The sequence below is a fragment of the Vombatus ursinus genome, unplaced genomic scaffold (assembly GCF_900497805.2).
Source record: "Vombatus ursinus unplaced genomic scaffold, bare-nosed wombat genome assembly UNPS02013950.1, whole genome shotgun sequence".
NCBI lineage: Eukaryota > Metazoa > Chordata > Mammalia > Diprotodontia > Vombatidae > Vombatus > Vombatus ursinus.
This window is the reverse complement of record NW_020953728.1, coordinates 3,600,176-3,627,829: the sequence shown is the minus strand read 5'-3', so window position 1 is coordinate 3,627,829 and position 27,654 is coordinate 3,600,176. Positions and strand designations below refer to the sequence as shown.

The window sequence follows — 27,654 nt, the reverse complement described above, 5'->3', positions numbered from 1 at the left end:
CTACCATGCCTGGAACATCCTCCTTCCACATTTATACCTATTGAAACCTTTCTCATCATTCATGGATCCATTCTTCCAGAAAGCCTTCCCAGAATCTCCAGGCTGGAAGTGACTATTCCTTCCTCAAAGTCTGAGAAACGGTAAAAATATCCCTCCACATTATCTCTCTTCTTTCAGGGAGTGTAATAATAAACTGAGTTTACTATACTTGGATATGGTTCTGAAATGAGCATTCAAATGATATTATAAGGATATAATAGAAACAACCTGAAAATATATCTTGTTCCTCTATATAATAGCTTGTTCATTATAAGCAATAAGTAAATAAAGTATCTTTGAAAGCTTATTGATAGAATTACAGAATTTCCCAGAAATTATAAGATTTTACAGAAATCAATTGCATTAGCTCTTGTAAGAATGGTCAAACTACCCTTATTCTGCTTAAACTTCAATCTAGTTTCACTTTTCTCCCTTCCTAATATAAACCATATAGTTAATTACACTGTTCTCTACTCCTGAATCCCTTGAAACCCCAACCCTGGATCATTCTCACTAACGACCTCTTGTCTTACTCTTACTCAAGTGCTGCTCAACAGAGCTGAAGAAAATCATACAACCAAACCCACTTGGATCAAGTGGGTTTGTTATTTTTCCCTGGCTAGGCCTGACTCGTGCTGATCTAAGTGCAATACTAGAACAAAAGAGACATTTATAGGTTAACAGTTAATAAAAAGCTTAGCCATGGCACAAAAAACTAACACAACCAAGCACAGATAACACATAGGGAACACCACCACCATCACCATCTTGTCTAGCAGAGAGGATGTGGTGACTCAGCCAGCTTTGAGGCATGTTTCAAGTCTGTAGGGTCCTGACTCCATTATGCCCTTGAGTTGGTTAATCAGTTAACTAACATTTATTAAGTGCCTACAATATACCAGGGGTATCATGGGGCTTGCAGGGAGGATTAGCACCTTTGGTGTCCACCTGGCACTCAACTCTCACCTGTGACTCCAAGAAGCTGTCACATGCACAGCAGCCACACCCTAGTATAATCATCTCAGCAGACAGGCTAAACCAGGCTGACGGGCTCAAACCTGTTGGTGAGTTAGGGTGACATCTACCCCAAGTATGTGAAGACTTCCCCTGTAGTAATGAGAGCATGAGAACAATTTGTTCCAATGGCCAGGAAGGCAGCTGAAGCAGGCGCTGTAGAGCGCTGAGAGCTGGGTCTGACATCGAAGATGCTAATGTCATCCATTGCATTCCGGGCCATCATCAGTCATCTTGACTTTTGTCTTGGCATTGGACTTTGATGACTCTGGAAAAGAAAGTGAGGCTGACAACTTTGTGCAACTCCACCTCACTTGAATCCAATTTACACAAAATCAAAAGATTGAAAATAGAAAAAAATGTGTGACATCTGAAACATAAAAACATAATATAAAAAAATTTGACCTGGAAAACAGGATAATTTAAGAATCACTGGACCCTCTGAAAACCATTATTTTTTTTTAAATCTGGACAGTATATTTAAAAAAAAACCTTAAGGAAAACTGCCCAGGTCTATTAGAACCAGAGGGCAAAGTGAAGAGACAAAGGATCTACCAATTATGTCTGGAAAGGAATCTCAATAGGAAAAGTCCCAGAAATGCCACATACAATAGCCAGAGCTCCCACATCAAAAAAAACAAAAACAAAAACAAAAAAAAACCACTTTGAGCAGCCAGAAAGATGTGGCAGTTTCTACTAAAATCAAAAGATCTTGGAATGCAATATTCCAACAGGCAAAAGAAATGGGTTAACAACCAGAGATAATTTACTTTTCAAAGCTAAGTATAATCCTAAGGGGAGAAAAATGGACCATTAATGGAATAGAGAACTTGCAAGCATTTCTGATGAAAAGACCAGGGCTGGTTATGAACTCTGAAATACAAAAATAAGAGTCCAAAGAAATCCAGAAAAGATACATTTGTTTGAGCAACTGAAGAAGCTATATGATGGTGTCTACCTTCAAAACTTGAGTGTCTTTTTCTTTTCATTTAACAAGCATTTTTTTCCTTCCTCCTACCTCCCTGAACTGTACAAAAATACAATAAAATAAGCCCTTATAATAATAAATATGCGTAATCAAACAAAGCAAATTCCCACATTGACCAAGACCAAAAATGTATGTCTTGTCTTGCATCCTTAGTCCATCACTTCTCTGTCAGAAGCAGGGAGCACACTTCATCTTTGGTCCTCTGGAATTGTGGTTTGTTATTGCATTTATTTATTCTGAAGGTCTGGAGAGGGGGGAAAAGAAGGGAAAGTTAAGAGAAATATACTAATGTAATCAAGGAAAAAGGGTATGGAACCTGTTTTTTCTCATAATTGGAGTGCTTGAGAATATACAAACACGGAGAAAGGGGTAGGTGCACATTGAGAAATCTCATTCTCATCGAAAAGGTACAAAAAAGGGTTGAACACACACAGAAAGAATTTGGTGGAGAAATACATCAGACTCATCAGAGAAACAAGGGAGGAGGGAAGGATAAAAACAGGAAGGAAATAGTAACAATCACAAGCAAACAAACTCTCTGATCCTGATTAAAAGAGAGGGGGAAAAGAAAAGTAAAGAACTAGAATCTATGAGAGTACCTTACATTGCACCACAAAAAATTTTAAAAGAGACAATTTCAGAGACTCCTGGGTAGTACGAATTTATACAGCATGAAGTAAGAAAAACCAGGAGAACAATTTTGACAAGAACATCAACATTGTAATGAAAAGCAATTTTGAAAGACTTAACAACAACGATCAACTAGAATACTTTTCATGAAGCATGTTACCTACCTCATGACAAAGAAGTGATGGACACAAGATACAGAGACATACATTTTTTTTCGGATTCCTTTTGCTTGACTATACTAATTCATTCCAAGAGTTTGTTCTTTCTCTTTCTTTCTCTAAGTTTTTAATGGGAGGGAGGGTTAAGTCAGAGGGAGATTGATGCCAAAAAAGAAGACCACCATAACATGGTTTAAAATGCAAAGCAAGAGAACAAAAGGAAGTTCAGAAAGAAGTACTGACAAAGAGGACAATTTTGAAAGCTATGTGTAGAATTTATTTTATAAAATATATATGTGTAATATACACATATATTAAAGTAACAAGTATGATATGAAAAGTCACAATTTCATAAAGAATCCTCTTTTGGAGTTCTGCTTTGTATATGGAAATATTATTTTTGGTGTTTAAGTTCAGAATAAACAATGCTTCTAAAAAACATAATAGATTACAAGTAAAGGTTTGGTGCTTGATCTTTTCTTTTCTGCTTCAAGGATGACTGACCTCCCAATCTTATAAATAATCACTCATCATAAATAAGTAATAATTTGTGTTAGGTGGGATCATAGATCCATCAGAATGTCTAGAAATGTTGAAGAACAGGTGTTCTCAACCTTTTTTGTGTTATACATCCCTTTGATGGACTGGTAAAATCTATGTTCCCCTTCTAATGGGGGAATCCTTTTGTTTTTCAAAGACTTGGTCTCTCTATCTCATCTAAGCCCAGAACCACAACAGCCACTCATAAATCCAATCCTATTGCTGGTCAGCAAGGAAGCCTCCATTTCTGACCTGGGCTGGCTCACTTCCGTAGGTAGCCTGGCACACAGTAGGCATTTGACAAATGTTTATTGACTAACCAACTGACTGGTGGCCCTTAACTCACAGAAACGGCTAGGTGGCATGGTGGATAGAATGATGGTACTAGAGTCAGCAAAACCTGAATTCTTGCTCCCAGACGCTTACTAGATAAATGACCCTAGGCAACTCACTTAACCTCTATTTGCCTCAGTTTTCTAATCTGAAAAAATGGAGATAATAATTATACCTACCTCTCATGGTGGTTATGAGAATGAAATAATATTTATAAAGTACTGAACAAACCTTAAAGGGCTATATAAATGCTGGCTATTATGTTGGTGCCAGACTTAGTGCAGATACATCCAATCATCTTTTAGCCTTGTGTAGTTGAGAACTGAGCAAGTGATCCACCTTCAGAGGAGTGGATTACATATAGGAACCACCATGCCTAGATAGAATAACATTTTAAATGCATAGAATAAAATACATAGGACTAAATATTTTTTTTTAAAAAAAAACATGTCTATGGAACCTAAATGAAGACCTCCATCAGGCTGCATAGATATGATTTATGGAAATGAGACCAGAATGCCATAGGCTAAGAAGTCATCTGTGGGTTTGTAATATGCACTGGTAGAGAGAGGATCCAAATCAGTGTGATCCCTGATACATCAAAGGACCAAGAAAAGAACTTTTATCTCATTTAACTCCATGTGGCCCAGAGGGCTGGTTAAATTTCTAGCATTTGTTGACAAGGCTAGACTATAGGAATATCATTGTTTTATCTTTATTATCATGGACTATAGGGATTGGAAATATTCCTAAACTGGTCACAAGATGCAATAGAGATATATGAAGCACTCAAAACAATTTAAAAGAAGGGGACTACTACATCCCACACAATCTGAAGATTTAGTATCATAAATGAATATTCCTCAACCTGTTCAAAACTGAACTAATTAACTTTTCTCTCCAAACCCTCCACTCTTCCTAACTTCCATATCATTGTCAAGACTATCACCATCCTCCCAGTCATCCATGCTTACAACCTAGGAGTCATCTTCACTCTCTCTGACCTTCCATATCCAATCAATTGCCAAGCCCTACCAAATCTATCTTCCCAATATCTCTTGTAATACATCTCATTTTCTCCTCTAACACTGTCACCACCCTGATGCAGGTCTTCATCACCTTACACTTGGACTATTGCTAGAGACTGCTAGTAGGTCTCCCTGACTTAAGACTCTCCCCAATCCAGTCTATCCTCCACCCAGTTGTCAAAGTGATCTACCTAAAGCATAGGTCTGACCATTTCATCTCCCAAATAATAAACTTCAGTGGCTTTGTATCAACCCCATTCTATTTAGTTTTTAAAGCTTTCATAACCTGGCCCCATCCTACCTTTCCAGTCTTCTTACACCTTACAACCCTCCACAGACTCTATGATCCAGTGACACTGGCCTTTTGTCTATTTTTTGAACAAAGATACTCCATCTCTCGGCTTCAGGAATCCTGGCTTCTTCCTTCAGGTCTCAACTAATGTCTCAACTTCTGCAAAAAGCTTTTCCCAATCCAACTTAATCACAGGGCCGTCCCCCTGACATTATCTCCAATTTAACCAAAATATATCTTGTCTTGTACATAGATGTCTGCATGTTGTCTCCTCTATTATACTACGAGTAGGGATTGGTTTTTGACTTTCTTTGTATTCCTAGGGCTTAGGGCAGTGCCTGGCACATGACAGACATTTATTTATAAAGCCTGTTGACTTACTAAGTGCTTGTTGACTTGGCAATGATTCCTATTACACCAGAAGTATTACTCTGAATTGCCCATATATTGTTTATTCATCCCTACTGTGCATAAAAACATTGTTCAGCACTATTTTTTTTCTGAGTTAAATATAGTTATCAATATAACTATCTGCTGGAGTTTAAGTGTTTCAGTTAAGTGCTGCAGAGTTTGGAGGGGAAGAAGGAGGTGCATCCAGAAGTACCAATGGCAAAGCATGAAACTCTCAAGAAGAATAAATTGAACCTTGAACATTAAACTTCATGAGTTCAGAAAATTCTCATCCATTCCTTTGGTGAGAAAAGGTGAAAGTAATAAAAATATGACTGAATGTGAAAATAAACATTTAATCTTTTTTTAATTATATATTTTAAATACTCATTCATTCAATACTTATTCATTTGTACTTGCATAAAAATACTTTCTCAAGAGAGATTACAATGTTAACTTGTTTGGCTGAGTATTAAACATAAGCAGGTGCTTATTAAATAGTAAATCACATTTATATATTGTTAAGGTTTATAAAGCCTTTCCCCAGAAGAGCCCTCTGAGTTAAATAATGCAAGTATTATTTCAATTTTACAGACTAGGAGGCTGGTCTTAAGAAGTTAGGTGAGTGACACTTGGTCCAGCTGTATTAACAAGATCCATACCCAGGTCTTCTGACTCTCAGTTCTCCTATTACACCATGCTTCCTCCTTGAATATCCCTTTCTCCGAAGAGGCGACTGTTCTATGATTATTTGGAGATCCAACAAATATTCTTTCATATGGCAAAAGATATTCAATATTGTGAAATAATGTAATTCATTTCAACAAGAATTTAAGTGTAACCCTACCTTAAGGCGCTTACATTTACAGGAGGAATCAAAATAATAACTAGCATTGATACAGTGCTTTAAGGTTTGCGAATCGCTTTACAAATATTAATTCTTTAGATCCTCATAACAACACTGTGAGATAAATGCTGTTAACTCTATTTTACAGATGAGAAAACTGAGGCTGAGAAACTGTATTTCAGGACTATACCTTGGCTTGTAGTGTATGGAATAACAAGCGCATTTTCGAGCATCCTCTAATTATCCCTCACTTGACAAACCCCACTCCACCCACATCTTCCCTCCCGCCCCGCCCCCTAGCATCTGGAGTTCAGATATGCTGCTGTCACCAACATGCAAAGACGCTGACAGCTCAGTGGGGACCACAATTCCTTCGGATGACGATTGGAAAGGAAAGTTTTGACCCAAGGAGATCAGACTTCCACGTCGCCACACAGGTGAAAGAGCCCGCGCGAGCTCGGCTCTGGCAGCCCGCGGAGGGCTCACCCGGCTTCCCCATTCAGCTTCTCTTTTTATGCCGCCCACGCACTCACCAATTTCTCCCAAGGAGCCGTCCGCATTCCGCAGCTCCATCTTGTTCACCGGGTGTCCTACCTTGACAGCTTTCCCTTCCAGGCAGCCCGGCACCTGAGCAGGATGGGAGGGGGACGCGCGGAGGACGGCGCCGGGGACGCGCGCCGGCAATGCGGTGGGGCCGATCGCGTGCCTATAGCCCAGCTCTGAGGCGGGGGGGAGGGGGCATCTCGGGGAAAGGTCACTCCCTGTGCCCGCTGGGATTTGTAGTTTTCCCACGCTGGACGTGCTCCCTTCCATTTTAACTCTAGTTTGGTAGAAGCTGCAAACCTGAATGAGCCACTGCCTCCTAGTGGTTGGGTCTGAATGTCGAATTTTGGTGTTTTGCTGGTTGAAATAAAAAAAGGGACTATCAGAGAATGTGTATCTATAACTGTCATCCATTAATGCATAATTTGGCTAAGAAAGGTTGGGGCGGGGTTTGCATTGAAGGAAAAATGCGAACATTTTATTTATGTAATATATATTTAAATATATATATATATATATATACACACACATATTTATATTTAAATTTTTATAGCATTTTGAAAGCTCCTGAAATTTTTAGTGAAGGAGGAAGTTGACTTCTTTAATATAGTACTCAATTTATTTATTACTTACATTGCAATGAGTTGCTGTAAATTATCCCAGTTTCTTAGACCTCTCCTCACAAAGGAAATAATAGTTCGAGGCACTGCATTTTAGAAGGAACATTAACAAACTAGAATTCATTAGCAAAATAACCATGGTCCTGTGTAAAGATCTGTTCTTATCTCACAGACATAGGAGGCTACCCAGTTTTAATACCTGCCCTATGAGGAAAAGTTTAAAGAACTGGATTTAGCCCTAAGAAGAAAAGGCTTAGAGGAGATACAACAGCTGTCTTCAAATATTTGAAGGGCTGTCAATGGAGATGTTTTATTTACTCTATGGGGCTCCAGAGGGCATTACTAACTAAATTCATGAGTAAGTTCAATTTAAGTAAAAACTTCCTAAGAGTTAAAGTTGTCTGAAAAATGAATGAAAAATTTAAAAATGCTTTGAGAAGCAGTTCTCCAAATGATAGATTGGTAAATTAGATGATCGTGTCAGGGATATTGGAGAGCAAATTCATGTTCTTTCATTCATTCATTTAACAGGCAATTATTAGGCACACACAGGAAAAACAAAAAGCCAAAAACAAGCTGTCTGGGTTCTCAAGGAGCTTACATTCTACTGGGGAGAAAACACATACATTTTTTTTTTACTTGACCCTTGAATTCCTAAGTATAGGGAACTTCTGATTAGGAATTTCCTATACCCTCTACTAATGCTAAGCAGGTGCTGCTCTTGTTTGGGATCACATGTTGGAGGTGAGACTTAGACTCTAGTTTTCCTGACCCCTGGGGCAGCTTGCTCTATCTACTACTACTCTGCTTCTTAAATAATACATACATATATCTACATACACATGTGTGTAGATGTATATATGTGTGTCACATATGTATATATGTATATGTGCATGTACATATATGTGTGTGTATTTACAAGGTAGTTCCAAAGTAATTTGGAGGTATATGGAAGGGGATGTTGGGCATTAGCAAATGGAGAAAACTGGAAATTCGTAGACCAAGGGCCAGACTAGATGACTTGCTTTCATGGTCATAGATACTATTTCTAATCCATTTAACATTTTGAAAGGAAATGCTTTGTAAACCTTAAGACACTATATTAGAGATGGAGAGTTTTAAAATGCATTATCTTACCAACATTTCTAGCAGCTTAACAAGGATGCTTTGTTTCTAAATTAGTCCATACAGGAAAACAAAAGTATCATGTAAATAAGCCTTTGAGAGAAATAGCTGGCAATGCCCAAAAGGTTTAACTTCAGAAAAACTTACAAGATAAGTGCCACCTTATATTTGGACCCCTTATCCATTTAGATTTATACAGAACCATTTTCATGTATACACACTGTGCTAGTTATTGGTGACAGAGAGGCAAAAATAGGTAGTCTTTGCCCTCAAGCAGCTTATATTCTTTTAAGGGAAAAAATTCCAAACAGAAATACTTTTTTTTTTTTTACATCTGACCTGTGACTTCATCAGTATAGGGAGCTCCTGATGAGGAACTTTTACCAATACTGGCTAGCACTTGCTCTACAATTTAAATTTGGAAAAAGTTGCCATTTGAGCTTAATATTAAATCTAAAATTTAACCAATCTACAAAGAAGATGAGGAGGGTAGTAATATAGCCATCTGATGAACATAACAATGAAATCAGAAGCAGTATAGTACCCATTTTTATCTTATAGACATAGGAGACTGACCAGTATTAATTGATCTCATCAAAAGAATTGTTTGTAGAAAATAGTACGGCAGAAACTAGACATAAACCAACATCTTACACCCTATACCAAGATAAAGTCAAAATGGGTGCATGATTTAGATGTAAAGACTGATACTATAAGCAAACTAGGAGAGCAAAGAATAGTTTACCTATCAGATCTATGGAAAAGGAAAGAATTTATGACCAAACAAGAGAGAGAACATTATGAAATGCAAAATGGATGACTTTAATTACATTAAATTGAAAAGTTTTTGCACAAAGTCAGTGCAACCAAGATTAGAAGGGAAGCAGAAAGCTAAGAAACAATTTTTACAGCCAGTATCTCTGATAAAGACCTCATTTCTAAAATATATAGAGAACTAAATCAAATTTATAAGAATACAAGTCATTCTCCAATTGATAAATGGTCAAAGGATATGAACAGGCAGTTTTTAGATGAAGAAATTAAAACTATCTATAGTCATATGAAAAAATGCTCTAAATCACTATTGATCAGAGAAATATGCAAATCAAAACAACTCTGAGGTACCACATCACACCTATCAGATTGGCCAACATGACAAAACAGGTAAATGATAAATGTTGGAGAAGATGTGGGAAAATTGGAACATTAATGCATTGTTGGTGGAGTTGTGAACTGATCCTACCATTCTGGAGAGCAATTTGGAACTATGTCCAAAGGGCTATAAAATTGTGCATACCCTTTGACCCAGCAATACTACTTCTAGGTCTGTATCCCAAAGAGATCATAAAAATGGGAAAAGGACCCACATGGACAAAAATATTTATAGCAGCTCTTTCTGTGGTGTCAAAGAATTAGAAATTGAGGGGATGCAAATCAATTGGGGAATGGCTGAACAAGTTGTGGTATATGAATGTAATGGAATACTATTGTGCTATAAGAAATGATGAACAGGCTGACTTCAGAAAAACCTGGAAAGACTTGTATGGACTGATGCTGAGTGAAGTGAGCAGAACCAGGAGAACATTGTACATAGTAACAGCCATGTTGTGCGATGACTGACTTTGATAGACTTAGCTCTTCTCAGCAATGCAATGATCCAAGACAACTCCAAAAAACTCACAATGGAAAATGCTATCCATATCCAAAGAAAGAATTATGGAGTTTGAATGCAGATTGAAGCATACTATTTGCTATTTTTTTTCTTCTGTTGTGTTTTGTTTCCTCTTCCTGGTGGTTCCTCCTATTGGTTCTCATTCTTACTTACAACATGACCAATGTGAAAATAAAACAAAACAAACAAAAAAAAAAAAGAAATGATGAGCAGGCAGACTTCAGAAAAACATGGAAAGACTTATATGAACTGATGCTGAGTGAAGTGAGCAGAAACAGGAGAACATTATGCACCGTAACAGCCACATTGTGCAATGACTGACTTTGATAGATATAGCTCTTCTCAGCAATGCAAGGATCCAACACAATTCCAAAAGACTCATGACAGAAAATACTATCCACATCCAGAGAAAGAACTATGGAGTCTGAATGTGAATTTAAGCATACAATCTGCTCTCCTTTTCTTTTGTTGTTTTGTTTCTCCTTTCCCATGGTTCCTCCCATTAGTTCTAATTCTTTACATCATGACTAATGTGAAAATATGCTTAATATGAATGTATAAGTAGAACCTCTATCAGATTACATACTGTCTTGGGGAGGGGGGAGGAGAAGAATGAGGAGAAAATTTAAAACTCAAAATCTTATGGAAGTGAATGTTGAAAACTAAAAATAAATTGATTAATTATTAAAAGATTAAAAATTTTTTTAAATTTTAAAAGAATCATTTGTAGTATAAATTAGTCAGTTTATCTCTTTTCCCTTGAGTGGAGTATCTAATATGAGAATTGTTTTAGTCCACATTATTTTCCCCTTTTTCTTCTCCTTTTTATTTGGAATTAATTTTGTTCTTCCTCTTATTGTACAAAAGTGTACTTAAAGCACAGAAAAAGTTTTGAAAGTTGGATTATTTATTGCTAGAGATATGGGGCAGAGAAGATCAGCTGTGATGTTGATCCATTAATATATATGGTGTCTTATTAACACACGATGAACATATGGCCAACTCCCCAGATTTACTGGTAGAGCTGGGAGAAAAGGAATTCTGGAACATGTGGCAAATAGATCTTCCCATGAGGGTTGAGTAGCCTTCCCCCATCCTAGCAACATGGTGGTTGTGAGCATATATAATAACTAAGGTATGTGTTTAGCTTAGGCAAACCTCAGCTTGGGGGCCTGTGACTGCTTCTGTTTTGTGTTCCTTCCCTGAACATTGGTGTTGAAACAGTGATCCAGAGATGGACATAACTATCATGAGTTCAAGAAATCTAGAGCTCGTGGATCCCTTAGTTGGAACTGACCAGCAGCAGGAGGAGAGTCATTCAACTATGCACTTCCTCAAGAAGATGATCATGGACAGGAGGAGAAGCCATGAGTCCTGGCTCTACTTGTCAGAAGACAGACTATTTCAGAGTTCAGAAACAATTCAGAATGGAAGTGAAATGTGAAATGCTGTTTCAGCAGTACCCCCAAATTCCTCCATATTTTACTGTAAGTTCCAACCTAATAGTAGTTTATGAGTTATTACTGCTTGTTTTAAACTTTGTAAATGTGTGCTCTTGAATCTCTTGTATTAAGCATTTTTTTGTGTGTGAAGGAAATAACTTTACTATACCTGAATCATATCATAATACTTTTCTGCTCTTTCCTCCTTAGGGAGAACTTGTACATGAGTCAAACTTTACGTTTTAAGTACTCTCCTCAGGGTTCCAGAGTAGGGCATAAAGATCCAGAGAGTTTGAGAAAAATAGCCTGATTCCTCTCCCTATTTATAACAATATAACAAAGGAAGGAGGAAACAAAAATCTGTACCTAAAGGGGCATGGCATGGTAGGGGAAAAGGTCCAGTAAAAATGGGAAAAGAAAAAAAATCCCAAGGAGAGGATCAAAGTGATGGCAAAAGCAACATTCTTTCCCCTGGGGAACTGCTGACCATGAAGATATGGTGGTCTGCTTATCTACAAGGGTCCCAGTTGCACAAGCAGTTTCTCAGCCTAGTGCAGACTGAGTGGTGCCTATCTTGACTCCCAAGGACACAGAGGCAGTCCAGCCTGGGATACAAACAACACATTATGTCAGAGGTAGGGGGCTTCATCCTTGACACATTCAGGGCCTCCTGCATGCTAGTGCTTTTGGAAAATATGGCAAATCGAAGAGACAAGTTCATGGGACCCCTTAACATTCCTTAATAGCAGACAGTGTGAAAAAGAGAGTTCCCCAGGCCTTCCTGAGCTCAACAGCAGATTATGCACTGTATACTTACATGTTCTGATGAGAAGTGAAAAAAAAGTAATTGAATTTGGTGATTAGGACTTTTGAGTGGAAAGTGTTAATAAAGTGATGGAAATAGAAACCTAGTTGGAAGTGAGGTGTTGAGGAGAGACTAGATATAGAAAAGTGGAGGTATAAGGTATCTATACTTGTTTTTCAAACTTTCCAAATAAAAAGGGAGAAAAGATGTGAGTATAGAACATATTTGTTACTGTAGAAGTAGAGAAAGGAGGCATTTTTTAAGCAAACTGGAAAGGAGACAATTGTAAAAGAGATTTTACAGATGTGGGAGAAAAATTCCCTCCTACTTTTCCAGTCTTTTTACAACTCACTCTTCCCCAGATACACTATAATCCAGTGACAATGGCCTCCTTGCTGTTCCTCACACAAGATTCTCTGTCTCCTAACACCATGCATTTTCACTGGCCATCCCTTATGCTTGGAATTCTTTCCTCATTATCAAATTCTGGCTTTCCTGGCTTTCTTCAAGTCCCAGCTAAAATCCCACCTTCTACTAGAGCGCTTTCCTGATCCCCCTCAATGCTAGAGTCTTACCCCTGTTGATTATCTTTAATTTATTTTTATATGTACATGTATATATGTATATATATGATGTGTACATAGTAGTTGTTTCTTTTTTTTTCATGTTGTCTCCCCCATTAGACTGTGAACTCTTTGAGAAAAGAGACTATTTCTTACCTTTTTTTTTTTTTAAACTCCCCTGTACTTAGCACATTGCTTGGTACATGGTAGATGTTTAATAAATGCTTGTTGACTGACTTGACTGACTGGTTGGACTAAGGACCTACATAAGGTTATAGAGAATGTATTCAAGTAAAGGACATTGACTTTAGTGTGTTGTTGCTAGGGCATTTGAACGTAATGAGTTTATTACTGATGTTGGTTTGTTTTCTATTGTTCCTTTTAGGAAAATATAATTTCCTTGTTTACACACTCTATATTTGAATGTTGTGCTTTGTGTGAGACCATGATGGCAACTCCTAGTTTGTTTGTTTTTTTATTATTCACTTGATGTTTTTACATTTTACATCACTAAATGTTTTTACATTCCCTAAAAAGAAATTTTTTTAAAGAGTAGCTAGCTCTGTCCATGGTGCTTACATTGATTTCTTCCACCTACTGCATTAAACTGAGTATGGTCCTATGACCTTGGGACCAAAGGCTAGGCCAATGAGCTGGAAGTTACTAGTTTGGCAAAGGATCAGAATAAGAAAGCAGTCACTTTAGAAAGGTACTCTATGATGGCTATAGCACAGGAAATCCAGGCTTTTTAAGATAGCCTGAATGAAACGATAGAAAACACACTAACATCAGTGATAAACTTATATGTTTCAAATGCCCTAGAATCCAAATTAATAAAGGAAACATCTGAGCTTCAAGAAGACACAGACAGTAACTCCAAATGTAAAATGGAGACAATGATTTACCTATGTACACTAGAGGTTTATTGTGGGAAAAGGACTTTGAAAACAGGTTTTTGGCAGGTAGTGGCACAGAATATAGAGCAGTAAACATGTACCAGGAAGACTTGAGTTTGAATCCTGACTCAGACATTTAATAGCTATACAGCCCAGGTTCTTCATCTAAAATGGGAATCATGGTGATAATAGCACATACTTTATAAGGTTGTAGTGAGGGTCACATCAAATATTAAATTGAACACTTTGTGACCCCTAAAACTAGCTATCATAATTAAAATAATCACTAACATGTCTTAAAGTACAATATAAATGTTATTACCATTGTTATTAATAAAAACAAAATAATAATACTAGATGAGGGGGCCACTGACAAACTCTCAGCTCCCATTTCCTTGCTTATAGTAAACCTACTTTCTGTTCTTATCATGACTTTCAGTCCCTTAACCCATCCATACTCTTCCAGTATATCTTCCCCACCTTAGATTTTTTGCCTCCTTATACAGCCTTGAACCTTTGATTTATAAGTTTAAGTTTCCTCTAGCTATTATAGAATCCCTGGCCAAACCTTTCCCCAAACTCTATCATTTCTGACATACAAATTATCTTCCCTGGGTACCTCCATGCCCTGCCATCCAATTTCAGAGGTAGCTAAGTGGTACAGTGGATAAAGTGCTGGGTTTGTAGCCAGGAAGACATGAGTTCAAATCTGGATTCAGATATTTTTCTAGCTTTGTGACCCTGGACAAGTCATTTAACCTCTGTCTGCCTCAGTTTTCTCTGTTGTAAAATGGGGTGATAATAGCACCTACCTCTCAGAGTTGTTGTAAGACTCAAATGAAATAATAGTTGAGAATTTAGTATAGTGACTGAATCATAGTAAGATGCTCAACAAATACCTGTTTCATTTATTCCTTCCTCTCAATATTCCTACTCCAGAGATGCTGAGCATCCCTGGAGAAGCATAAAATATAGGTAATTTTACAACTAGCAAATTCATGGTATATAATCTTAGAAGAACCCTTAGTGCTACCTTCTTTTCTACTTTTACTGATGCCTTATCTCATCACCTACAGACACTACTCCAAATGTTTTGAGAATGATGCAGTTGGGCTGAGAGGATATAGATTTGAATCTCCACTCTGCTACTTAATATTTTGGGCAAATCACTTGACCTCCCTAGGCATCAGCTTCTCCTCTATAAAATAAGAGGGAGGGACAAGTTGACCTCCAAGGTCCCCTCCAGTTCTAAATTTATGATCTTATCACCAACTTTACCATACCAGTTAAACTTACAGCATATTACCTAGCCTCCTACTTCACCCAAAAGTTTGTATCTACCTGACACAAATGATCTTAGTTCACTTACTTCATTCCTCACACATTCTCAGCACCCCTAGCCTTTTCTACTATTTCTTACCATCTCTATCCTTCTAATAATAGAGAAAGCAATACCTCTACAGCTCACTAACATCAATGTATTCTACTTGATTCTATTCTCTACAGCCATCTGTGGGTTCTTAATCCAACCAGTCAGTCATGTCGGTCAACAAGTATTTCTTAAGCATCCACTATGTACCAAGCAATGTACTAAGTGCAGGGGAGTGAAAAAAAAACCAGATAAAAAGTAGTTCCTACACGCAAAGAAAAATTTTAATCTTTTGGTTTTATTATGCTATATCTCGTCTTACTGAATTGTTTTTTGCCTAATTCTAATTTTCAGGCATTAATTTCTTTATTTTTTTCTCCCCCCCCCCCATTAATTTGGAACCGATGGAAATGGACATATATCATTATTCTTAGCCTTCAGCAACTTAATTTCCCTACCTGGTGGGGGGGAGGGTCTTCTCAAATTCAAGGTTACAATTTTTTAAAAAAAACCTCTAAGATACTACAATTTTAAATTCTCCCTGTAATGGGAACAATCAGGGGAATCCCATGACATGATGGACTAGGGAACCTCCCTTGGATCTGGGCATGTGTTTTAGACCCTTTCTGTGGAAAATGTACTCTCATTCACTGCTAAAGAACATAAGCTTTGTTGAGAAGATTCAGAAACTCCTGATTGGTCACTGGGATGAAGGCTGCATCAAACATGATTGAACAAAGAGTCAGGAAGACTTGCCCACATAGCATACTATAAGAGGAAATGAGGGGATTGTGGGGAAATGGCTGAGTACTATGACTCAAAGGATCCCAGTTTCCCCCAAAACACTCCATTGAAGCTTAGCGTTCTACTTAGAAATAGAAATGATCTCTAGAGTCTATCACCCAGGAATACAGAGTAACCCAGAAATCCTATAGAGATCCCTGTCTATATAAGCCCAGGCAGGTTAAGGGTAAGAAATGAGTACAGGGGAGCACTGGAGCCTTCCAGGAAGTTCTAGCCCTCCCTGCCTGAAATTAGCAAAATCCAATGCTGACTCAGCCTTCCCTGAGGCTTGTGGCTGCCAGATGGAGAGACTTTGGGGCATTCAAGGCAGGTCCACTGCCACACTTTAGGCATAAGCCAAATAGCACTAGAGTCTAGCCCAAGCTTTCCCCAAACCCATAGGAGGCTGCCTGAGCTCGGTGAGACAAAGCAGAGTGGGGAACTGGAGGTGGAGCAAGGGAAGTCAGTTAATGGAGGCATTCCCAACTTAAGTCAAATAGAGACGGAGGCCCTCCCAGTCCCAACAGCCCTGTCATCTTGCCCAAGTCTAGCCGAGTAAGCAGCCTTGGGTCAATCTAGCCAGAGTTCAGATGGCATTACTGACCAGAGCTCAGGTTTGGAAGTAAGGCTCGGGACAAAATGGGAGAGGGGAACAATATAAGAAGAGCCTCCAAGGCCAGGGGAAGGACCCCAGGCCAAGCCCAACACAGGTAGATGTCTCAAAGACCTATAATAAGAGGAAGCCCTCAGGAAGGATCCAGTACTGGAGCAGCCCTGAAGTCTCTTGAATGAAGAACCTAGTTTGGCTATCTAAAGAACCAGGACCAGGCAGAGCCTGAACACATCATTTAGCTGTGGAGCTTAACTAAAGTTCAGACCCTTTCTAATGAACAAACCAAATAAAACTCTGAATACCTTAAGGAAATATCTTGGTTTTAATGACTCCACAAGTCCAGATAAAGGTGTAAGGGGAAAAAAGGCCTGCCAACAGAAACTTCAGGAGTATCTAGAGGAAATAAAAACAAGAAATACAAAATGTAAATACTAAGAGGAAAGACTAGCTAGGAAAATTGACATCTTAGAGCAGAGAGCAGAAAACTTCACTCAAGAAATGAATGCTTTTTTTTTTCACAACATGACTAATGTGGAAATAAGTTTAACATGATTGTATCACCTACATCAGATTGCCTGCTGTCTTGGGAGGGGGGATGGATGGGAAGGAGGGAGAAAAATTTGGAATTCAAAATTTTATAAAAAAATGAATGTTGAAAACTATCTTTACATGTAACTGGAAAAAATAAAATACTATTAAGTGGGGGGAAGGAAAAAAGAAATTAATGGCTTGAAAATTAGAATTAGTCAGGCAAAAAACAATTTAATAAGACAATAAGATATAGCAAAACAAAACCAAAAGATTAAAAAAGAAAACAGAATGAGTTATAAGAAATAAAATTTCAAAAAGTAACCTAAAAAAACAGGTCAAGGAAAAATAAATGAAGAATTATGATCAGAAAAAAAAGGATGGACACCATATTTCAGGAAATTATAATTGAAAATTGCCCAGGACTCTTAGAATCAGAAAGCAAAGTAAAAATAGAATGAATCTATTTGTCACATCCTGAAAGAAACCCTAAAATGAGAACTCCCAGGAGCATCATGGCCAAAATCTAGAGCTTCTAGGTCAAAGAAAAAAATTCTATAAGCAGCCAAAAGGAAGAATTTCAAATACTGAAGCACCACAAGAAAACTACATAAGACCTAGAAACTTCTCCTACAAAGGAAAGGAGAGGAGAGCTCATAATATGATATTTCAAAAGACAAGAGATAAAGGTTTACAACTAAGGATAACCTGTCCGGCAAACCTAAGTGTTTAACCTATGGGGGGAAATGGAATAAAGAATTTTCAAGCATTTCTGATGAAAAACTGAATAGACAACTAGACAGTTATCTGCAGAAATTATATTTAGATCAACACCAAAATAAGTTCCAAATGGATGTATTACCTAACTATAGAAGGTCACATAATAAACAGAAGAGCAAGGAAGAAATTATCTTTCAGATTTATGGAAAGTAGAAGAATGGATGACTAAACAGGTGATACAAAAGAATACACAAGATAAAGTGGACAATTTTGATTATATAAAATTTAAAAGGTTTTGTATAAATAAATCTAATGCAGTAAAATGAAAGGAGAAACAGATAACTAGGGGAAAATCTTTATAATGTCATGATCGGAATTAAGGCAAACAGGCACAAAACTCTAAGCATATTCAATTTACTGGTAAGGCTGGCAATTACTAATAAAAGGGGTCTCTAGACTCTTCAGTAAGCCAAAAGACCACGAGATAGGGTCTACTAGCCTTCATATAGTTTTTGGGAAGTACAGGAGAAAAAAGTACAGGAAGTATAAAAAAACATGATTGGTAACAAGTCTTAAGTATCACAGAGGATGGAAAACAAAATGGTTAGATGCTAGTCGTGAATGTAGGGCTAGCAACAACCCCTCCTTCCATCTTGTTGCTAGGGAAAGTTCATTGGCAATGTCCACCTGCATGGCTAGGTTAGTGTCACAGCTAGACTTTCTTGAAGGACAGGCAGTGTTGCAGAGACAACAGAGTACCTGGCATCCACCTGCATCTTACAAGCCTTGTTTGTGAGACAACAGATTTCCTTTAATTGTACATGGGTATGCAAGGCTTTATAGAGATAACATTTTTTTGAGTTAAGATGATTTATAGGACAACTGAATTTTAAACTAATTCAGACAGAACCAGGAGAACATTGTACACAGTAACAGAAACATTATGTAATGATGAGAAAGTTGATTCATTGAGGATCCCTACTCTGTTCCAATCAGTACCAATCAATTTGATGTAATTTCATAGGGGTAGTGATTAGAAGTTCTGTATATCAGGTCCCAGGGCTGTGAACTACAGATTGAAAGATCATTTGCTTAATCATAGGAAATTAACTAGAGGCCCTCTACCATTGTTTTTCCTTGTCATAGTGACCAAGCACAGTGTGGTAGAGATTACAACTATATGAAAAGTCCCCCAATTTTATTTTTGTGCCTCTGGACCATTCTCTCTCATCCATTACGAGCAGGCAACCATCTTATGACCACTTAGTCAGTGGAGATGCCCTATGTGTCACCCAATCTGTGACCACTCTTCTAATATGTCATTTTTGGCCCTCAAGAGCAAGGTCTATCAATCAATGAGATTCTGTATTTTGCCATGCTTCTTTTGCATATTTGGGCAAGAATAAGCAATGTATTAAACCATACTTTGTATAGGTCACATTGGAATATAGTTTCTAATAGAGGGGCCCTATAACAGTCCTCAAACTTTAATATAATGTTCATTACTTGTTTACCAGCTGTGGAGCTCACTTGTACAACCATAAGAATCCTGACAAAGATATCTCCATCCTGTTTTGCTCTCATGGTATGGAAAGTCCCCCACCTCCCCATATGTTCTTGGAACACATGTATAGCTCCTGCTTAACCTAAGGAGAAGCCCATCCATCTTGTGACCACCTAGTCAGCAGAGATATTTCCCACTTTGCCCAACCTATGACCCTGCTGATGTATTGTTTTGCTTATTTTAGCCTATACATCATATGTCAACCAATGGAATTACTCTGTATTTGGTATAGCTCTTCTTAAATGTTTAAATATCTAACCCTATAAAAATAGGGCCCTGGAATAAGGAGGCATCTAAGATCATGAGGAAGATCTGAGGTCCACTTCATTAGAGGTGACCATGGACCCTTTAATAAAGTGCCATTGACTCAGAGCTCTGCCTCAGTCTCTCTTATTGTAGGTTATATAAATTTAATTGCCACATGATCAACTATGATAGACTTGGCTCTTTTCAACAATATAATGATCCAAGATAATTCTCATGATGGAAAATGCTATCCACATCCAGAGAAAGAACTATGGAGTCTGAATGAAGATCAAAGCATACTATTTTCACTTTTGGGGGGTTTTTTCATGGTTTTTCCCTTTTGTTCTCTTTCTTCTTTCACAGCATGACTAAAGTGGAAATATGTTTAACATGACTACATGTTTAAAATGTACATCAGATTGCTTGCTGTCTTGAACAGGGTGAAAGGGAAGGAAGGGGAGAGAAAATTTTGGAACTCAAAATCTTATTAAAAAATGAATGTTGAAGCTGGGATTCTTATAATCTAGCCACTGCTCAGATTCTTAAAATCTAGCCAATAGCTTACTAATGTTCAGATTCCTTAAGAGTCTGCCCAATATTATGTATGTTCTAATAAAAAAGCCTTGTCTTTGGCTGAAAGAAGGCTTGGGTCGAATTCTTTCAGGCAGGACCCGCATGTTGTGATTTTGGGGTCCAGCACCCCTGAACCCCTAAACCATATCAGCTCAGGGCCCTTCCCTGGAATCACTGACATCTTTGGAACTGGAGGTGGCCTGTTTGAATACAGAGCTAGTCTGTTGGCTGGACATGGTTTTGCTGTGCTGGCCCTAGCATACTATGCCTTTGAGGACCTCCCCAAAGACATGAAGGAACTTCATTTGGAATACTTTGAAGAGGCTGTCCAGTACCTGAAAAACCACTCCCAGGTAAAGGGTCCAGCAGTTAGGCTGCTTGGATTTTCTAAAGGGGGTGATCTGTGCCTCTCCATGGCCTCCCATTTGAAGGACATCACATCTACTGTCACCCTCAATGGTTCCATGGCAAATGTAGGGTCTATGCTACACTATAAGGGTATGACCATTCCCCCACTGGGTAGTGACCCAAAACGTATCAAGATGACTAAAGATGGGTTTGCAGACATCGTTGATGCTCTCAACAACCCTTTGGAGGAATCCAACCGAAGAAGCTTAATTCCAGTTGAGAAGGCTGAGAGTTGCTTCCTGTTTCTCGTTGGTTTGGATGACCACAACTGGAAAAGTGAATTCTGTACCAACAAAGCTGCCAAATTGTTACAAGCCCATGGGAATTAAAAACCCAAGATTATCTGTTACCCTGCAACAGGACACTATATTGAGCCCCTATATTTCCCGGTGTGCCTGGTTTCCTTTCACACTTTGGTGGGCAAATTTGTGATCCGGGGAGGAGAAGTTAGTGCCCACTCCATGGCCCAAATCGATGCTTGGAAACAACTCCGAGCCTTCTTCCACAAACATTTAGGAAATGATTAAATAAAAAATCCCCCAAATTGCAACTCACCATTTAGAATTTAAAATGGTAAATGCTAAGGGTGTGTTGAGATGATACCAACTAGAGAGATTATTTTTAGAATAATTGGAATAGAGTTTTTTTTCTCATCATTAAGATAAAGTCAAAAGTAATAATAATTTTAAAGCTCTTAAAGTTTTTTTTTTAAGTAAACAGTTTTCCCCAAGGAATAAAAGAATAATTTTGTGAAACAAAAAAAAATGAATGTTGAAAACCATCTTTACATGTAATTAGAAAAAAATAAAATACGATTTTCAAAAAGTTTTTTAAATAAAAAATAAACTAACTCAGAGGGAAACTGAACTTCTGGATTCATGAACTTCTAAACTTAACTCAGAGACAAAGTAATATGGCTCAGGTAGTTACAGAATAGAATCAATTACAGAATGGAATCAAATGTAAAATACTAAATCAATACTTGATTTTCCCAACCCCCCCTTTGATCAATAGAAGATCTGTCTCCCATGGATCACTCATCTATAAGCTAATTCTAGAAAAATTTTTAACATGGTCATTATTAGTAGTGCACACTAACATTAGGTTCTTTTTTCTGGTGCCTTTTCAGAATAGGCTTTAACACAGCACCTAATGCAAAGTCTAAAAATAATAATAAGACAAAGGGCAATAAGGGTCCATTTACCAAGGGTTGCTAATAGGCTGTTTCTCTGCAGCCAAACAAACCAAGAAGAGGGATTCCATCAGGGGTCACCTGGAATGAGTAGTTGTATCTCTGCTATAATTTGCTGAATCCTATGTAGGTTTGTCAGTTTCCCCTGACTAGTTAATATAAGAACAAGATTGATTAATCATAGCACAAACCATAGTAAGAATATCTAAAATCACAGACTAATTTTAGAGGGGAGATTTATATATCACCAAGTAACCAAGAAAACTCAGCAAACAAAACCCAAAGTAATACAATAATGATCATTAATATTAACTAACATCAAGTCTCCTTGTAGCTTAGCAACCTACTCCCAACGTCCATTTAATCAACATATTTCATCTTAGATCCCATATATCCTATGTGGCTTTCTGGTCCTTGGAAACATCTTTGAACATTCTGGAATAGATCTCATTCTCAGGGCAGCTCTGAAGGGGTCTTCTCTTCAGTAGATTTACTTCTCTGCTTTCAAATCACTTGTAGAGATTCTTAGGTAATTCTGCTAAAAAAAAATCTGCCAGTAACAAGGCTCAATACAATTGAATACAACCTCTTAAATTCTGCTTTTCCAATAAGTAGTTCATGTGGTGAAAACTAGCTCAAACCTTATGGTTCTAATACTATTAACAACAGAGCTATAAGAAAAACATCAAATTAGGAACTCATAGTTTCCTTGAAACTTCAGATAATTTCATTTTTACATACCTTCTGCTATCTCTATCTTTACCTAAACTCTGTACCTGATATAGAGGCTAAAGGAAGAATCTCAAAAAAGAATCTATGAATATCTGACTTGTAAAATGTGCCCTTCTGGTTAAAGATTTACTATATATCAAAACAGACATGTAAGCTAAAGTTAAGAGTGCTTTTATATATTGGTATCAACTCCATTATCATTTAACCTTTTAAGACTGGCATTCATTTATTTCATTCTTTATTTTAAATTCAAGCCTCATAAAGGGAAAAACTTCAGTAAAACTAAAATTAAAAATTTACAGTTGTCCTATGATGTAAGTTAGTAAATTGTTATGTATATATGTGTGTACATATATATACATATATATGCACGCATGTATGTATGAAATTCAAATAACTGAGAAATAAAAAACTAAACATTTTAAAGTACCACAGAAGTCAGAACTCTAAAACTTTTTTTAAAGAAAAAAAAAACAAACAGAAAATGCCTGGCTTGTACAAAGGGTGGACAATACAATTAACTATATCCTGAACCCAATTTTTAGAACTTAGTATTAGAACATGCTCAAGGCCTGTATATCCCATTACATATGTATGTATATCCCATGTTATTTTTGTTGCTTTCTCAAAATTTCCCACTCCAGCTGATTGCCCCCTTAGGAAGATAAAATACTTTAATCTAATCCTAAACATGAAAACATAGGTATCAGCACTCTATGTAAGTAGATGATTTTTATCCCTAGGGTCATTGGCTACACAAATAGACTTTGCATAAAAGATGCTAGTTTAGCTTTAGTTGTAACAGACAACAAAAGACTTGGGATTCAATGTGTAAAGATACTAAGTACTTAATCTCAGATTATATACAGAAAGCAGTGTACATCTCAAACAAGCTGTCTAGACATAAATTGCTTACACTTCAGGATATGCTCTACATATAGGTGTTAATTCCAAATAAAATAATAAGCCTAAGTACACTTGAATTTCCCTTTGAGGTAATGTAAGATAGTTCATAAGTTACTTTCCTCTAAGACAACTGATTACATGGAAATTCTTTCCCTTATAAACAAACAGAAAATATTTCTGATCTTAACATGACTAATTAATTATTATCTTTGTCCTATAAACTTCTTCATCTTTGTCTAATTATTCTCATCTCATCCTGAGATATTTCAAGGACTTCATCTTCTATAAGAATTAGCAAGAGGGTAAAAACCTCAAGAACAGAGTTACTTAATTGCCTACAAATTCATATTGAAAATAGTAAGATCTTTCATACTTGGATGCTATTATAGCAATGCAGAAATGCTGGAGTTTTGCAACAAGGTTCATTATGTTAAAATATATATATATATATATAGCTTTACCTGCCCTGATTAGAGAGATTTGCTATGAAATGAAGGAGCATGGACATGGTTATAACAGCATCAAAACTGGTCCTCCAGGCCTAAGCCTAAGGGCACAAAATGACTCAACATAGGTGTAATAGGATAAAGCATTCTTAGCTCTGCTTGATTTCAGGTAGTAGTTGTATTTACTATTCAGAACAGCTAATCATGTAGCAAAGTTCCACCTTATCCACAGGGTATTACAGCCAGGCTCAAGATGAATCAGGTGGAAAACATTCCTGTTTGGAAAGGAAATAATATAATGGGGAAATTGACTCAAGAAGATCCTACCCTAGTCTAAGCCCAGGTCATTTTCTCAACCTTTCCCAGACACAGATATCCACCTGCAGCAATTCTCAGATGATATTCCCTTTGATCAGATTGTGGCATTTCCCTTGAATGGCAGATTACTGACTGAATGATCATTTAGATAATTATACCTGAATTCAAAATTCAGAATAATATCAGATTACAGTCCTGAGATTTCACCTCAAGTAGCAAAGTTTCACTAATCATAGCTTAGAGCTGAATACAGTTATTATTACTCTCATATTATATGTTAGCAATAAGTTAGCAATAAAAATTTGCCAGGCCCTACAAAAAAATAATCAGGCAGCTAGGTGGAATAGTGGATAGAGTGCCAGGCTTGGAGTCCAGAAGACCTGAGTTCAAATCTGGCCTCAGTCACTTACTAGCTATGTAACCCTGGGCAAGTCACTTAACCTTGTTTGCATTAGTTTTCTCATCTATAAAATGAATTGGAGAAGTAAACGGCAAACCACTTAATTATCTTTGCCAAAAAATGGCAAAACAGGGTCACAAAGAATTGGACATTACTGAAAGCAACTCAACAATAACAACACCATCACACACACACAAAATCACTCAATAACCTTTTCTTTTTCTTCTTCTGCAGTTTAAACTCATTCTGGTGTAAAAAAAAATCATTAGTAATCAAGAAAATAATTACATTCTATAATTTACATAGATAGTGAATATATGATCATTCAGTCAAAAAAACCAAAAACACTGGCTAATTACTGCAAATCTTGTTGTTAGTGTTGTTTGTCCTTCATTCTTGGAGAGGACCATGACATCCAGAAGATGATGCCATGATTTGCAAATGAATTGGATTTAAGTGAGGGAGAGCTGTGCAAAATCACCAGTCTCACTTTTTCCTCTGGAGCTATCTGGGTCCAATGGCAAGATATAGATCGGGACGACTAGAGATGGCCCTCACTGCAAATCTCCAGACTAACGAATACACATCTCTTAAGATATTGCATACTGTATTCTATGTGTATTCTTATCTCCCTCTTTAGAGTCTTTGAGAATTTTATATTCCTCACATAACAACTAAAATACAATTTTCTAATGGTCCTTCAAGGACAGAATTTTAATATCTTCAAATAATTTAGTATCTCCAAATAATTCCATAGTGCAAATATATTACTATAGTTTCCATATCATAAAGAATAATTATATAACATTCCTCATACCCTTCTTATCTCAAGATCAAAAACCTCCCTAAAACCTCTCTTCACAAAACTCCAAACCCCTTTTACTTTCAAACCTCAAAATTTCTCTCTCTCTCTCTGTGTCTCTACCCCCATTTATATATATACAAATAAATATAAATAATTCATAATAATATAATATATAGCATATAATACAATAATATTATATAATGATTATATAATATATAAATATATAAATGGAAAGGGAGGCATACACACATATTACATATATTTCTCCAGTGGATTTTTATTAAAGCCCTGCAAAACTAGATCTTTCTTGTTTTCCTTTTATATTCTAATCTACTTCCTCTCTTTCATATCTCTATCTATCTATACATATGTAGAGAGAGAGAAACTACATATATATGTATATACATATATATATAGACTATCCATAAAACATATCTTCACTCCACTGAATTTCTCCTTTACAATTTTGCACAAAAAAATTTTCTATATGACCCTGGTTAATTGCAATGTGGTTGCCTTTGGGGTTCTAAAGAGCTTATAAATTCATAGTCTTATCCAATTTCTAATACATTTATAATGCCACCTCGCAAGTTTATTTTTTTTCCCCTTAAATTGGATGCAGTCAGAAGGGGTAACAGAAGTGGTAGCACCCAGAGGGCTAACAGGTCTGTAATACAGAACATAAAACAGGAAGACTGCTGTGGTTTTTCTCTTCTATTGAGGCTCAGGAGATGGGGTGGGAGGGCGCTAAGTTCTTCCAGCCCAAGTTAACAACCTACATATGCCTGGTCTATTCAAATAACAATTCAGTTCTATTATATCATTCACAGAAGTAACACAAAGCATTTTTCCAAATTAAATTTTACTCACATTCAAGCTGCTCCTTTAAATAAGCTTCTCTTTTCATGGGCAAGAAGCAAGATGGTTCTTAAAATTTAAATGGTTAACTGGTTTTGGATTTTAGCTTAAAATGACTTCCCCTCCTTTAATCTATGGTTCTGTGACGTTGACTAGCAATCAGAGGTATAAACCCTCCCCCCCACTCCCGACCCAGCCAGGAAATCGAGGTAGAGATTTTCAGATTTTCCCTACCGTTGTTCTTACTCCCACATTCAAAATCTACTCCAATTAACATCCATACCCAAATCAGGTGGTGTAATATAATTTACAGCTAAATTTCTAATTGCAAAACACATCAATTTAAAAATTAATTTCCAATTTTATTTGTATTAAACTTTAATTTGTAAAGCTCCCAAGTATCTAATTAGATGTAGCCTTCTAATAAAACTTATTTATTTTTCAGTTGTTCCTGATTTACACAAACTTTGCTCTTTTTTGGAAACCAGAAAAGAGTTAATAATAGGCAGTTTCAGACCGCAACCTATTTTTCTTCTTTTCTACTACTTTCTTTTTTTTTATTTAAGTGAGGCAATTGGGGTTAAGTGACTTAGCCCGTCACACAGCTAATGAGTGTTATGTGTCTGAGGCCAAATTTGAACTTAGGACCTCCTGACTCCAGGACCAGTGCTCTATCCACTGTACCACTTAGCTGCCCCTTTCCTACCACTTTCAAACTACCTTCAGTTCCCTTTTCTCTGAAACCTTCCCCTTGAACTAAAACACAAATCTGTCACTTTCTAAGGGAAGAGTGATAAAAGATCCATGTAACATTCACAGTTATGGTCTTAAGTTCCTGAAAACAAATTCTAAAGAATGTTAACCCAAAACTCACTAGAATAGTTCAGCATTTATAAAAAGCACTATTTGGAAATTCACAGTATAGAACTTACATTGTAAACACAAATTCAGCTACTAATTAGTTTACAATGTCTGTCTGATAGGACTGTCTGAGGGAATATTGTCTGAGGGAAAAGATTTTCTTTATTCTTATCTTTCTGTCTGCACTCCCAAAACTTGTCTAGAGCTTAGAAATACAGAGAGAAAGGGAAACTGTCTTTCTGAAGACTTAGAGAACTCATCAGAAAGGTTCACATTCTTTTTTCCAGGAAAAAAGTTAATTTACAAGACACAGAGAGAAACATAGAAGCATTTGCTGGTGAGGTTTTTCCCTTCTTAACTCCATAAGTACAATTTTCTAAAAGCAAGACAGACACAAAGACAATAAA

General features: G+C 36.9%; 1 protein-coding gene and 1 pseudogene across 1 annotated transcript in view; one reads left to right on the top strand and one right to left on the bottom strand.

The window, feature by feature from the left end:
• ASB13 (ankyrin repeat and SOCS box containing 13) overlaps positions 1 to 6,925 on the bottom strand; it is a 34,591-nt gene extending 27,666 nt beyond the window's left edge. Inside the window, exon 1 of the mRNA XM_027858927.1 lies at positions 6,793 to 6,925. Within this exon, the coding sequence (XP_027714728.1) occupies positions 6,793 to 6,832 (40 nt within the window). The 5' untranslated portion in view covers positions 6,833 to 6,925. The remainder of the gene's footprint in view (positions 1 to 6,792) is intronic.
• A 9,346-nt stretch (positions 6,926 to 16,271) lies between these two features.
• On the top strand, positions 16,272 to 21,256 carry LOC114040787 (annotated as a pseudogene).
• Positions 21,257 to 27,654: the final 6,398 nt, after the last annotated feature.